This window comes from Vanellus vanellus, assembly GCF_965231255.1.
Source record: "Vanellus vanellus genome assembly, chromosome: 6".
Classification (NCBI taxonomy): Eukaryota; Metazoa; Chordata; class Aves; order Charadriiformes; family Charadriidae; genus Vanellus; species Vanellus vanellus.
In genome coordinates, this window is record NC_138911.1 from 55,282,125 (window position 1) to 55,296,811 (window position 14,687).

The 14,687-nt window shown below is 37.4% G+C and overlaps 1 protein-coding gene across 1 annotated transcript in view; it reads left to right on the forward strand.

Moving 5' to 3' along the window:
• The window catches only part of HIF1A (hypoxia inducible factor 1 subunit alpha), a 32,225-nt gene extending 20,003 nt beyond the window's left edge, over positions 1-12,222 (forward strand). Inside the window, exons 6-15 of the mRNA XM_082485596.1 lie at positions 734-936; positions 2,358-2,464; positions 2,658-2,805; positions 4,863-5,083; positions 5,269-5,549; positions 6,078-6,200; positions 6,428-6,822; positions 7,693-7,801; positions 10,547-10,664; positions 10,835-12,222. Coding sequence (XP_082341722.1) covers positions 734-936; positions 2,358-2,464; positions 2,658-2,805; positions 4,863-5,083; positions 5,269-5,549; positions 6,078-6,200; positions 6,428-6,822; positions 7,693-7,801; positions 10,547-10,664; positions 10,835-10,986 — 1,857 coding nt within the window. The 3' untranslated portion in view covers positions 10,987-12,222. The remainder of the gene's footprint in view (positions 1-733; positions 937-2,357; positions 2,465-2,657; positions 2,806-4,862; positions 5,084-5,268; positions 5,550-6,077; positions 6,201-6,427; positions 6,823-7,692; positions 7,802-10,546; positions 10,665-10,834) is intronic.
• The last annotated feature ends 2,465 nt before the right edge of the window (positions 12,223-14,687 follow it).

A 14,687-nucleotide genomic window follows, 5' to 3' on the forward strand; every position in this document is an offset into this window, starting at 1 on the left:
AATGGGACAGTTGAGGTCTCTCTGAAGGACTTCAATACCATTCATTCTGAAGCTGCTGGCTATCCCTTTTGTAACAGTTGGAACAAAAAGAGCACGGCCTGATAACTTTCTGCAGTGAATGCGTTTTCTCCTCTGGACAAAAAATAACCTTTTACTGTATCGAGTGGTATTATGGCTCACAACTCTCTTTTATAACTTAAATTTAATTATTCTGGATCAAACACTTTCTTTCGTCTTTGCTGTTGTCTGAACAATTTCTACCTCGGAATGGTTTAAAAAAAATCCCATTAAATACAAAATTTCTGGTCTCTTGAAGAATGTATTTGATCTCTAACATCACTTCTGCAGAAGATCTAAAATGGAGGTTGATGCTGTTACCATTACTTTCAAATTTAAATCGTAAGATACCTTTTGCTGAGGCAATTGCTTATCAGTGTTGTTGTTAATGTAACTTTCAAAGAAGAACAGTTTGCAGAAATGCAGAAGTGTTGCTTTTGCCAGCGCCCTGGAGTAAAGGGTTGGCAGCCTATGTACTCATTGCAGTCTTTGTAGCGTGAGAACTGCTGCTCTCCTTCAGCCATCCACCTGAAAGCACTGCTGCCTTTCTGTTGTTGCTATCATTTCGAGGGCTAGGGAGGGGAAGGACTTCGCTCCAGGTGTGCTTGTGGAAATGCAATTGTGTTGTCTGATAGACAAGAACCTGGTCTCTTTTTAAAATGCAACTTTCCCACAGGTACTCCACTGCACTGGACACATTCGTGTATATGACACATGCGGTAATCAAACTCACTGTGGCTACAAAAAGCCTCCCATGACGTGTCTCGTGTTGATCTGTGAACCTATTCCTCATCCATCAAACATTGAGGTCCCCTTGGACAGTAAAACGTTCCTCAGTCGTCACAGTCTTGATATGAAATTTTCCTATTGTGATGAAAGGTAATATATATATGGTACTCAAGAAAAAGAATTCATTTGAAGGATTTGCAGGGTTGGTACATGTTGGCTAATGTCGGCCTTATTTGTTTATGTAGTCTTATTTGTTAACTTGATTCGTCTGTGCAGTGGAATAGTCACTGGGATGCTTTGGCTTTTACTATCTGATCAGGATGTCTTATTTAAAAGCCAGATTTTTAAATCTAAGGAGGGTGCAGGGTTATTACTTTGGAATAAATCCTTTGCCTGTGGTTAACTGCCTGTTCAAATTGATCTTTAGTGTAGTGGCAGCGATTAAATTGAAATAAGAAGATTCTTTCAGACACTGAAAAAACAGGAAGGATTTTAGGTTTGTCAAAGACGGCGGTGCAATTCGGTGACTGAAAAGAGTGTGTGTAATACTTGTTAGATGCATTTTATTGCTACCACTTCCCCCCTCTCCCTTCTTCGGGAGATCAGTGTCTGCTTTCTCTAGTCCAAAACCCCCCAAAACGTTCAGCTGTACTTTTAATGCAGTACATCTGCTGTTGTACCAGAACACAAAATCTCATTTTCAAATCATGTATGTAGTCAAATACATAAGACTGCTCTTGCTATTCTCTGGAAACTTAGCTTGACAAATTTGAAAAACAAAAGTGGAGGAAATCATTGGCCTGAGGTTTTTTGTTTGGAGTTGTTTTTGGTTGGTTGGGTTTTTTGTGTTTTTAATTGGGTATTTGTCACTGCTTGTTTCCTTTTCTTTGTAACAAAAAGGACCGTCTAATTAGTTGTTGCAGTTAGATGCAAAGAGATGTTATCTCAAGTTACTCTCTGTCCTCTGCAGTAAATTTACCTTTCTAGGACTGATGGTGTCACATAGAAAGTTCTTATTTGGTCACATTCTGTATGTAGAATAGGGCAAAATAAAAGCGTTGTCCTGGTTAGCACTGCCCTCTAGGGGCTGAAGAAAATACCGTTTTCTTTAAGAATGAAGAATAAATGCTATTCCTAATTTCTTTTGGTTGCAGGTTTAAAACCGTTGAAGCATGTCTGCGTTATTTTAATAAATTCTCATATCTGTGTAAGCTGGGTATTCTAGTCCATAAGTAGCTGGTCTACCTCTAAGCAAAAAAAAAAAAAAAAAAAAGCCCCCTAGAAAGCAGGGATTTACTTAATCCTGCCCACCACAGGATATGATTTATAAATATTCAATGAGAAGTAAAACTATGCCTGCTGAAACTTCTCATAAAGTATAAAAAGCTCTCTTAAGCATTAAAAAATAGCAATGTATCTCAAAACGAAGACTCTCAGTAAACCGAAATTGTAGCTAATGTGTGTGGAGGTGACTCTTAGGATTTTTCTAGCTGTGCAAGTATCCAGATGCTCTAGTATTTGTGCTAGTCCATGTCTGCTTTTATTCAGCATTTTTTCCCCTTGTTTTAAAGAATTACAGAGTTGATGGGGTATGAGCCAGAGGAACTCCTGGGTCGCTCAATCTATGAGTACTATCATGCTCTGGATTCTGATCATCTGACCAAAACACACCACGACAGTAAGTGAAAAGATGTATTTAAAGCCCTTCAACTACAAGGGATGACATACAGCACTGGGGAAAGCAGCAGAATGAGGGCTTTCTTTTAATTGCTGTGAATATGTATCTGCAGTGAATATTTATCTTAAATGGTTTGTGTGTTTTTTTTTTTTTTTCTGCCTGTAATTAAAGCTGGTGTCCTTTCTGCTTTTAGTGTTCACAAAAGGGCAGGTGACAACAGGACAGTACCGAATGCTTGCTAAACAAGGTGGCTATGTCTGGGTTGAAACTCAAGCAACTGTTATATACAACACTAAGAATTCTCAGCCACAGTGCATAGTGTGCGTAAACTATGTGTTGAGGTAAGTTGAGTGGACATTGCTATTCTTTGTTTTCAATAAAAGCGATGACAAAGAAACAAAGTCAGATTCTGAATGACACTACATCTTTTTTCATCTTGCTGGGAATGTGATCCCCTGTTGAATATGTTATGATGTTACTGTTTCCTACCAATGAAATTTTGCTTGGAATTCTGCTAGTCCTAGGATTAGGAATTGTATTTGAAAACAAAACAAATTTTTGATCTAGTACTGTCAGTAGCAAGATCACTGCAGGCAAACGAATGTAGGGTCAGCCTCTTATTATTGCAATGGAAGCATTTGAGAATTTGTGTGCATTCTAGACAACTCTCTAACCTTTGTCTGCAGTCTGGAGCAGGTAATTTTACTAATAACTTTTAGTCATGGAGTCAGAGCAGCAGTAATGGTGTCTTTCTTAATCCTATGTATCTTTTTCTTCCTTAGAATTCCTCTTTTAGTTGAAAGCTTCAACTGAAGGCAGACTTGTTGACTGTTTTTCTGCAATTGTATGAGTCCTAAATAAGTTTTTCAAAACTTTAGTGAATGTACCAGTATCAATCTATCAACATATTGCACATTAATTTAAAACAAAGAGTGTTTTAGGAAATGTGTAACTTCTTTTCTTACTTTCTCAATGCTTTCAGAAATGCATGTTTATTTATTTTTGTTAGGTTTTTTGATGGCACTACAATTAGTGCTTGCTTAGTCTATTACATTTGAGGAAAGAATTAGGAAGCATGGGTTAGATGAGTGGACAGTGAAGTAGATTGAGAACGGGCTGAATGGCAGAGCTCAGAGGATTGTGATCAGTGGTGCAGAGTCCAGTTGGAGGCCTGTAGCTAGAGGTGTTCCCCAGGGGTCAGTACTGGGTCCAGTCTTGTTCAACATACTCATCAATGACCTGGATGAGGAGACAGAGGGTACCCTCAGCAAGTTTGCTAATGACACAAAACTGAGAGGAGTGGCTGACACATCAGAAGGCTGTGCTGTCATTCAGCATGACCTGGACAGGCTAGAGAACTGGGTGGAGAGGAACTTAATGAAATTCAACAAAGGCAAGCGTAGGGTCCTGCATCTAGGGAGGAATAACCCCATGCACCAGTACGGGTTAGGGGTTGACCTGATGGAAAGCATCTCTGGATGCTCCACTGGAAGGCGGAGAAGGACCTGGGAGTCTTGGTGGACAAGTTGACCACGAGCCAGCAATGTGTCCTTGTGGCCAAGAAGGCCAATGGTATCCTGGGGTGCATTAAAAAGAGCATGGCCAGCAGGTCAAGGGAGGTCATCCTCCCCCTCTACTCTGCCCTGGTGAGGCCACATCAGGAGTACTGTGTCCAGTCCTGGGCTCCCCAGTTCAAGAAGGACAAAGAACTGCTGGAGAGAGTCCAGTGGAGGGCTATGAAGATGATCAAGGGAAGGCAGCATCTCTCTTATAAGGAAAGGCTGAGAGACCTGGGTCTGTTTAGCCTGGAGAAGACCAAGAGGGTATCTCATGAATGCTTATAAATATCTAAAGGGCGGGTGTCAAGAGAATGGGGCCAGACTTTTCAGTGGTGCCTGGCGACAGGACTAGGGGCAGTGGCCACAAGCTGGAACACAGGAAGTTCCGTCTGAACATGAGGAGGAACTTCTTTACTTTGAGGGTGACAGAGCACTGGAACAGGCTGCCCAGAGAAGTTGTGAAGTCTCCTTCTCTGGAGATACTCAAAACCTGCCTGAATACATTCCTGTGCAATCTGCTCTAGTTGAACCTGCTTTGGCAGGGGGGCTGGACTAGATGATCTCCAGAGGTCCCTTCCAACCTCTGCCATTCTGTGGTTCTGTGTAAAAGAATTTTTAAGGCTCCTGTCCTGGTAATTTTGTGGTGTGATGTGCGTGGTGTTTTTGGTCTAGGTTTTTTTTTGGTGGGAGGGTTGTGTTGTTTTTTTGGGTTTTTTGATTGGGGTTTTGTTGTTTTTTTGTGTGTGTTTTTTTTTTTTTTTCTAACTTACAAAACTGTTAAGCCTGAATTTATTCCTTTTAGCTGTTCTTTAATAGTCATCTTCCTCTCTGTCTGGCAGTGGAATTGTTCAGAAGGACTTGATTTTTTCCCTTGGACAAACTGAGTGTATGCTGAAACCAGTGGAGTCTCCTGATATGAAAATGACCAAAATATTCAGCAAAGATGACCTGGATGATACCAACAGCCTATTTGAAAAACTTAAGCAGGAACCAGATGCTTTAACTGTGCTGGCCCCAGCAGCTGGAGACACAATTATTTCTCTAGATTTCAGCAGTAATGGTGGGTGTGTGTTTAAATTGGCAAGCATGCTAATTAGTAAAGTTAGTATTTTACAGTAAATTTTGAAAAATAACCTCCTGGTATCACTTGCCTAGTAGTATTTCAGCTGCTGTTTAAATTTAATGAGGTCCGTAGACATGCACAGTATTGTTACTTAGGTTAATGGTTTCTTTTAATTTTTATAGAGTCTGATGAACAACAATGTGATGAAGTTCCTTTGTATAACGATGTAATGCTCCCCTCATCCAGTGAGAAATTGCAGAATATAAATATGGCAATGTCCCCACTACCTGCCTCTGAAACTACAAAGCCACTTCGTAGTAATGCTGATCCTGCACTCAATAGAGAAGTTGTATCAAAGCTGGAGCCAAACACAGAGCCACTCGAACTTTCTTTTACCATGCCTCAGGTGCAAGAGCAACCAACCAGCCCTTCTGATGCAAGCACCAGCCAAAGTTCACCTGAGGTTAGTTACGTAATTTGGATGCACTGTCATTAAAACATATGTGCTCTTGGGGCTTGTGGAGCAAATCTGGTTAAGGATGCAGCCAAGACAGGAATTGAAAATTATTTATAACTTGTGACTTAGTTAAGCTCATGCCATGATCTGAGAAAAAATATACACTTTCATACTGAGCATTATCTTTTCATTAAAGTGAGTCTTGCAAATACAGGCAATACCACCTGATAGAAATAAGAAGAGCTTGGGATTGGTCTTTCTAGAAAAGAATAGTTCAAAGACAACTTCTATAAACAACAAATAAGTTGCAATAAATTACTGTGGAGGCCACTTCCAGGTTCCAACTAATCGTGTGCTTTCCAAGTGGAGTAAATTTGAATGTTCACCAATAAATGTGTTTTTCTTTCCCGGAAAGGAGAAAACTCTAGCTTGGAATTAGTTTTTACGTTAGAATGTTTTTTTCAGACAATCTGCAGATACAATGCAAAATGATGTAATGACAGAAACTTTAAACTGTGCTCAATGTTTTCACAGCCCAGTAGTCCCAACGACTACTGCTTTGATGTGGATAATGATATGGCTAATGAATTCAAACTGGAATTAGTGGAGAAACTTTTTGCGATAGATACAGAAGCAAAAAATCCATTCTCTACTCAGGTAATGTACATTAACCTAAAATTCTGTATCATCTTAATACTTATTTTTAATGTGCTTCTCTTTCTGTTACAATGTCTTCAGGAACCTCCTTCCTCTTCTATGTAATATTTTAATTAAAATAAATTGCAAAAAAATATTATAAGGATTTGGTAAAAGGAAGAGCCTTAATGAAACCATAGCTGACACATTCTTACATATTTACAGTTTTTACCTCTTGTCTTTTCCAGGAAACTGATTTAGATTTGGAGATGTTGGCTCCTTACATCCCAATGGATGATGACTTCCAGTTGCGATCCTTTGATCAGCTATCTCCGCTGGAAAGCAGTTCTTCCGGCTCTCAAAATGCAGCCACCATTACCATATTTCAGCAGACTCAGACACCATCAAGTACTGCTGAGGAAATAAAACCAGTGACAGAACGTGTGGATGACGTGAAGACACTAATTGTTCCTTCATCTCCTGTCCACATAATCAATGAAACGAGTAGTGCCCCAGCATCACCTTATAGTGGGAACAGGAGTCGAACTGCGTCTCCAATCAGAGCAGGAAAAGGACCATTGGATCAGACGGAAAAATCTAGTTCGGGAGCGCCCAGTTTGCTAACAGTCACTCTGAACAAAAGGTACTTTAAAAGCAAAGCTTAAGCCTTAGTGTCTGTTCAAGAAATTAGACAGATATAATACATTTTTAAATACTGCCAACTGTTATATGTTGTCTTCTGCATTCTACTTCAAAGTAGAAATTCATGCATTTAAGTTTGGACATTTCAAACAAGTTTGGGTTTGTGGTTTTTTTTTTTTTTTTTTGTACAGTATGCTTCCCTAAAGTTAATTTCGCAGTAGCTTTTACATAAACATCTTATGTAATAGGCAGCTACTATATGCAAACTGTGTTCATAATTTTGTTCTGCTCTTGTATCTGACACGCAGCCTTTTTAAAAGAATGCAGTAGGCAATTTACAAGTACTTAAACCCGCGCAATATTTCTGGTGCTTTTCTTGTCCACTTTGTTATGAGGTAAGAGGCGACTACAGTCTGTGTGCTACATGTATTGCTTTTAAAGCGAGATGTATTTCATAATAGATTGGCATTTGTAGCAGATATTTATCATGACGGAGAATTCTAGAAAGTCAAACGTCAGACCTTTGATACATAGAAGCTTTATCGGTACATAAAAATGTTCAGAACAGACTTTTCTTCACCCTTTCCTCCTTTCTGTTGAAAGTAAATTGCTGAACTTATGTTTTGGGTTTTGTTTTTTTTCTGCAAAGACTTTAAAATTTTTGTTATAATTCATTCTGAGCTTCACAGCAAGATTAAAAGCTAACATTTGCTATGCTCATAGACAATGATAGCTGAAATGAGTCAATTATAAAAGGAAAGCAGTATAGTTCATAAATTCAGTTCTGTGATATTGTATATAAGTGTTCACAAAAGAAGAATGGCTTGAGGAGATTAGAAACGTCTTAACAGCCTGAATCAATCTTTCTTAGATCTACTGCAATGGATGAAGAACTAAATCCAAAGATGCTAGCTTTGCATAATGCTCAGAGAAAACGAAAAATGGAACATGATGGTTCACTTTTTCAGGCAGTTGGAATTGTGAGTTTTGTTTTACCATTTTAAAATATTCACTTTTAACCTTGCAATTTCTGAAATGAGGCATCAGTGCAGACACCCGAGTTTAGCTGTTGGTATGCAGTGAAATCTTGGGATCAGAGATAATTGTTCGATAATGAAATTCCCACATATATGCAGATACTCTCATTTGAGTTCTCTTTTACTGTCAGCTGTTTCACAAGTGCCCTCTACACCCAAGCACGTTTCTTGTTAGGTAGAAGATACTCTTTTGTGAACATATATGTTCTTCAGTAGAATATGCACAAATGTAAGACATGACATTTAAATTTATAATTTCCATATTTATTTCACTTCAAAATTCAAACTCAATTTTCATGTTTGTCAATACCGGAGATAGTATTCTTTGCTTCTTTCTATGCTTTCATTTTCCCATTGAGTCTGAGATTGCTTTATTTGATCAGATAACAAGACCATCTGAACCATAAGGGAATAGAATTCATATAACCTAGCAAGTGGAGCTCATAAGCATCTGTCCTAGCTATTCAAAATAAACTTTTTAGATATTTTTAGATTTGCATCACTTAATTGGGGCTATCCAGCTTGTTATTTTCTGCAAGGGTATTTTGTCTCCATAATCTTTGTCTCTTACTGTCAGTTCTTACTATTTTGAAATCTTGAGCTTTCCCATTACATACTGTTATGTCTCTCTTCTTGCCTTCATTGTAAATTCTCACTTCTCAAGTTTTTGCACAGTTAATTCTTAGTTCCTCTACTGCAATGCAGCCTTTGAGATTCTTTGTTTCTCTAGTGGTCCATCTCCTAGGTGTAGTCATCTATCAAGGCTTACAGTGCAGGATTATTTTTCTTCTGAACTATGAAATATTCCTGTATTAGCATTCTGGTTTGGGCATTCTGGTTTGGGCGTGAGACAAATCACTGTATACTGTCCTCATCATTGCTCTTTTGTAGAAGAGCTGAGAAAGCTTTTATATGTTCACTTTTTTCTATGAGGCAAGCAGACTTTTTTAAAAAATAACCATACTCATGCCATTGTTTTCACTTGCTAAATGCTTTGCACTTCTATGCATGTTGTTCTGTTGCTTCCAGTAGCCCTGTAAGAATTCACAGCTCTGCAAGAAATTTTATTGCCTTTCATTGCCTCTTTCTCATGCGATGGTGCTACAGCTGTCATAGTGCTGCTGATAAAATTTTCAAAATAGCATGGGATGTCATTAAACGCACAGAACACAAGCACCTCTGTATTAAGTGCTGTAATAGTGTTCTGGCTTCTATGCTTAGTGCCTTTTTTGATGCTTACAGGTTCAAACTTCATCTTTTGCTGAACCTTTTCATTTTTTCTGTATCTGACAAAAGTTAAAGATTTTAATGGTTTCTGCACAAGGTGAATTTTCCATGTGACTGGGTCTTACTGACATTACTTCAAGCAAGTGCGTTTTGTTGTTTGGCTTCTTTCTACGCAATGGATTTCTGAGTGGGTGAACTAGGCCTTGCACAGGTGCAGATGAAAAATGTTAAATCCAGGCTTATAAATACATGGTATTCTGGGATTGTGGAAAAAACTTGCCACAACTTCTTAGCTGTAAGAAGGTGGGACTTACTTTGCAAAGAGTGAAAATAAGTGAAGACAAAAGTGTAAAGTACTACTTCAGTTTTCTAGAAAACAGGAGAATTAGACAAGGGCAAAATGTGTTACAGTAAGATTATGAAATAATGATCCAAATCATTAAATCAAAAAAGATGAGTGATGCCTTTCTTAATATGAAGGGCTCTATTGCATTAAAAAAACCAACCAACCAAAACAAACAAAAAACACCAAAAAACAAACAACCAACCAAACCAGCAACAATGTAGGTGACTGACCTTACTATGAAATGCAGCTTCTAAGTCCAAGTTGTTTAACTATAGCTTGTATTGTACAACTGCCCTTTTGACTTGCATGGATGTTTTATAACCTGAAAACCTATGTTCTTTACTATTTTAAGTGTTCAGCATTCTGAAATACCTTTTCCTCTTTTTGCAGCAGTCAGTACTAATAACAAGACAAAACTTTGCAGATTCAACTACTTTTACTAGCAAACTTGATACTAAGACGGCATTCTTTCCTTCCATCCCATCTGTTTCAGTGGCAGCTGCTTCTTACTTATCCTAATTATATGGAGCCCTTAAAAGCTTTCTAATCTCTGTATCTTGTATGCTGCTGTCAAAACAATATACTAAGGAGCCATATCTGCAATAGAATGGCTTAGGACTGTATTCCCCATGTGACTCGAGTCACATGGCTTGGTGGCAATAACTACAGTGCAAGCAGAATTTACATCTTAAATTTAGATAGAATCAACCTACCGAGGTTCTCCTGTCTACACTATTAATTCCAGTGCAGAAAACCATTAGAGACTTCAGTGAAAACCTGATGCTTACTCACGCAAGAGTAGTGGTAATTAAATGGGTGTGTATGTGTACATGTACATGCTAATCTTGAGCATGGTAACTGATGATAACCAGAATTTAGTAATTGTTTTCTGTGAGGGAAGTTAGGTCTTGAAATCTGATTCAGTTTTCTTTTAAATTTCAAGGCCAGCATACTTGGAAATATGTTTTCCCCAAGTTCTGAATGAAGTCCACTTTAAATTGTAACAATGCCTCCATTAGTAACTAGTAACAGGAACTGTTAGTTTGGAAGAGGGATGTGGAAGGCTGCAAAGATACAGTATGCAATAAAGAAGACTTTATTTTATTTCTTTATAGGGGTCTTTATTCCAGCAGACAGGTGACCGTGGAGGAAATGCATCGCTTGCTTGGAAACGCGTAAAGGGATGTAAAACAAATGGAGTGGAGCAAAAGACAATCATTCTACTATCAACTGGTTGGTATTGGCTTTTTTTTTTTTTAGTATGTAGGGGGTGTGGAGAGGGACTGTGGGAAAGAGAACTGAGTGACAGAAACATCCAAACTTACCTCCTTTGTGAGCAATTTTGGAGGAAAGGTTAAGCAAGGTGAATAAAGTGCACTTTTTTCCTTCCCCTCCCTCTTTAGACATAGCAAGTAAACTTCTAGGGCAGTCGATGGATGAAAGTGGGCTACCCCAACTCACGAGTTACGATTGTGAAGTAAATGCTCCCATACAAGGCAACAGAAACCTGCTACAGGGTGAAGAACTGCTCAGAGCTCTGGATCAAGTTAACTGAGCTTTCACAATACTTGTTCCTTTTTTGGACACTGGTGAATCATCACCTAAAGCAGTCTATTTATATTTTCTATATCTGATTTTAGAAGCCTGGCTACAGTACTGCACTAATTCAGTTAGTTCAGTTTTGATCCCCTTCCTACTTATTTTGACAGTCTTTTTAATATGTTCTTTATGTAACAATAACTCAAACTGTAGTGCATTTTTATAATTCTTTGGTACATACACTTTTAAGTCCATTACATTTAAAACACACTTGCAATAGCAGCTTTGAAATATGCACCTGATTTTAAAAATATATTTATTTTTTGGCTGGGGAGTTGGTCACCAAACCTTATCGTTAGTAAAATGTCAACACAGGAAAAACTGGCAATACTTCCACCCTGCTCTTCATAGGTAGTTGGAAGACTTGTGCTCTCCTACTCTTTATGTTCAGATAAAGTTTTTTTTTTTATTTTAATAATTTTTATAAGAAACAACAATGCTTTGCAGCAGTGCATTGTAGCCACAATCGCACAATATATTTTCTTAAAAAATACCAGCAGTTCCTCATGCAATATATTCTGCATTTATAAAAACTAGTTTTTAAGAAGAAACTTCTTTTGTTTGCCTATAAAATCATGTTTAAACCTGGATTATGTCATTATTTTAGTCACGTTGTAATATAAATTGTTCTTAAATGCTGTCTTATGCTTTTGACTTAAATGAGTGTGGTTAGTCAAAGGAAAGGCTTTATCTGGAAAGGGCTAGCAGCATTTTATTTGGATACGTTCTCAATTTAGAGAGAGTTTGATGTTCTTAAAGTAGTCACTTTGCCAGCTTAAAAAAAAAAAATTCCCTGCCTGTAGTTGTTGAAGTTAATGCTAATATTGTGTATGATCTTAAATCTAAATGTTCAGCTTACCCTGTGTGGTATAGGTGATATTTCAAGCAGATTGTAAAACATCTTGCATTGTTAGCAAAGTTTTATCTAGTACATCATTGAGTTGCTCAATATTTTGATGTTTCAGTTTTATGCACCTTGTTGCTATTAACATCCATATGTTTTCATGTAGATTTCAATAACTTGAATATATTTAGAAGCCTTTTTATTTAGAAGTATATAGTTGTCACAAACATCTTATTTTCCTATATGTACTGTACAAAACCTTCATTCACTCATTCTTTTGCTCTTTGTGGTTGGATCTAACACTAACTGTATTGTTTTCTTACATCAATAAACTATATGTGGACCAGGCCCCCTTGGGGAGTGTGTTATCTGAGATAAATGAGATAATTTATATTTTTGTTAGTGGTTATTGTTCATCCGTGTTCCCTTTTTAACTTAGAGTTGATTGGAAATCACTGCTTCCTTATTTTGATTGTAACATCTCCGCGTTAATTATTTGAGCCTATTCAATACTGAAGTTTCCTAGACAGTGTTGTACTACCGCTCGCCAAAGATGTTAAATTTTTAAATCTGTTATCACACCAGTTAGCAAACTTGAAAGTGAGGAGACAGTGTATTTGTGTTACTTTGGAGTGGAAAGATTCTTACTTATGAACAGCTTAAAGGCTTGTCTCTTGAAGCTTTATCAAGGTAACACTGGAAAGCAGGAGAAAGTACAATTCACAAGTGATCAATCAGAAGATGGTTTTTTATCACAAAACTGCATGATTAAAAAATTAAGGTCATGCTTGATGATAAAGCTTGTTCTATGTTTTTGTGCTGTTGACTAGGTGACTTGTCATAACACATGATGCTACTGATACAACCTTGTAATGTGTAAATATGGGCAAGATATTTTGTGCATTCTTCGAACTATTTAAAAAAACACTCAAATGAAATGTGGAGTGTCACAAGAGTTATTTTGGTTTTATTTTGGAAACTCTATTGAAATCAATATAATGGTACATAAGCTTAACCTGTTTTCTAAAATTACTGTTACTGTTTCACTGAAAAGAGCACTTTTCAAACTGACACAATTGTATTTAAACTAAATGGAGACTATTGGCTACCAATTGAAAAAAAGATAAGGCCCTGGTAGCAGAGGACTGTTCCACACTTAAAGTTTGAGTAGAAGTTGCACAAAGAGAGGAGAAAGCATGTAGGTGCACTAAGCTACAGTTGAAGCTTCATGCAGAGAATTTTTTCAATATATATACCTGCTACTGACTATTAAAAACTTTTAATGCAGCCTTTAAGTGTATAAAGCTTATCAAATTCTCTGGATAAAAACATCAGTTACTGCCTACCTGCTGTGTCAGGTGTCTTGGATGGCATTCTTTTCATGGCATCTTTTCTCTGTCAGCAGTTAAAAGGTTTAATGGTGAAGTTGCTAAAGGCTTAGGTAAAGTGGGTTCTGCTTTTCTTACTGCCCCGGCAAGCTTTGAGTTGGCCTGGTGAATTACTGTTTCTTATCTCCCAAGAGAAACTTCATACCTTCCTGCCTGATGTTCTCCAAAATAAGGTCAAGAGAGTAGCAGGAGTTTGACCTGTTTGGATCTGTCAGATCCTTTTCAGTGTAATTTAGGAGGGCTGTAAATTTTCATAGAGAAAAATCTATGTTAAAAAGAGGAAGAAAATGTAAGTGACCTACATGATTTATGGTTATGAGCCTGCTGGAACCATCTCTGGTCTTAAAGACAGAAGCTGTGGGTTTAAATGAGCCATACTTCATCTAAGAATCTTCATAACTCTTACACTTTTTATTATGCATAATAACAAGGCATAGCATCTTGTTTACTGTCCACGTAAAAATGACTGAAACAAGCAACTACTGGAATGAGCTGCAGTAGCCCTGTTGGTTTACACTACGAAAAAGACAAACAAAAAAAACAACAAACAAACAAAACAACAAACAAACAAAAACAACAAACAAGCCTCCTAGAGACACTGAAGAAAGTGTGGAAAAGTAACAGTAATTGTTCTGGCCTTGTAAGAGCTTTGCTAAATGCAGATGCAAGTTTACAAAATCTAGTATACCTCTTAGCTGCTTTTTGTTTGTGTGTTTTTTGTGGTTTGTGGTTTTTGTTGTGTGTTTTTTTTTTTTTTTTTTTTGCTTAGACTAGCAATATACAGCCTGATTCTAAACCGACTTTGGAGGATAAGCTTCTAGAATACATTACTTTCTAAATGTTTTCTTAGTGGTTTTGACTAATTTCTTTGCTGACTTGCTACCTTTTCAAATGTTGAGGTACTACATTACAGCATTTATTCTATGCCAATAGTAAAGAAAAAACTGTAGGTAGATATAATGTTTCCTTCTGCATAGGAAAGATGCTAGATTATGTAGAAATTATAAACTGAGAATAACAAAGCTTCCAGAAGGTTATTGTGACTAAGCCATGCCTCTTTCATGGCATAGCACAATTACTATTTTCACATACTGATTCTAATTGATGTTTTTTATCAACAACATTGGTGATTTTGTTAAGACGTAAAGGAATTTTTAAACCAGTATTGATGATGAAATCATTCCTTTACCTGAAAGTAGTTAACTACAGCTGTAGCTCCCAAGAAGTCACTTAAGTCTGCTGTCCAGTAACTTGATCTTAGGTGTAATATCCTGAGTAAATTAAGGTAGCCTGGAGTCCAAAGTACACCTTTCTAACATACCTTCCTCCCATGTAGTGAGGTAGACTTGGACTGTATGTTCATCTTTGAAAACCTTGGGCTGAAACAGAATCAATTTGCTGTTAAATTTCCTGTTGTGTCTTTAA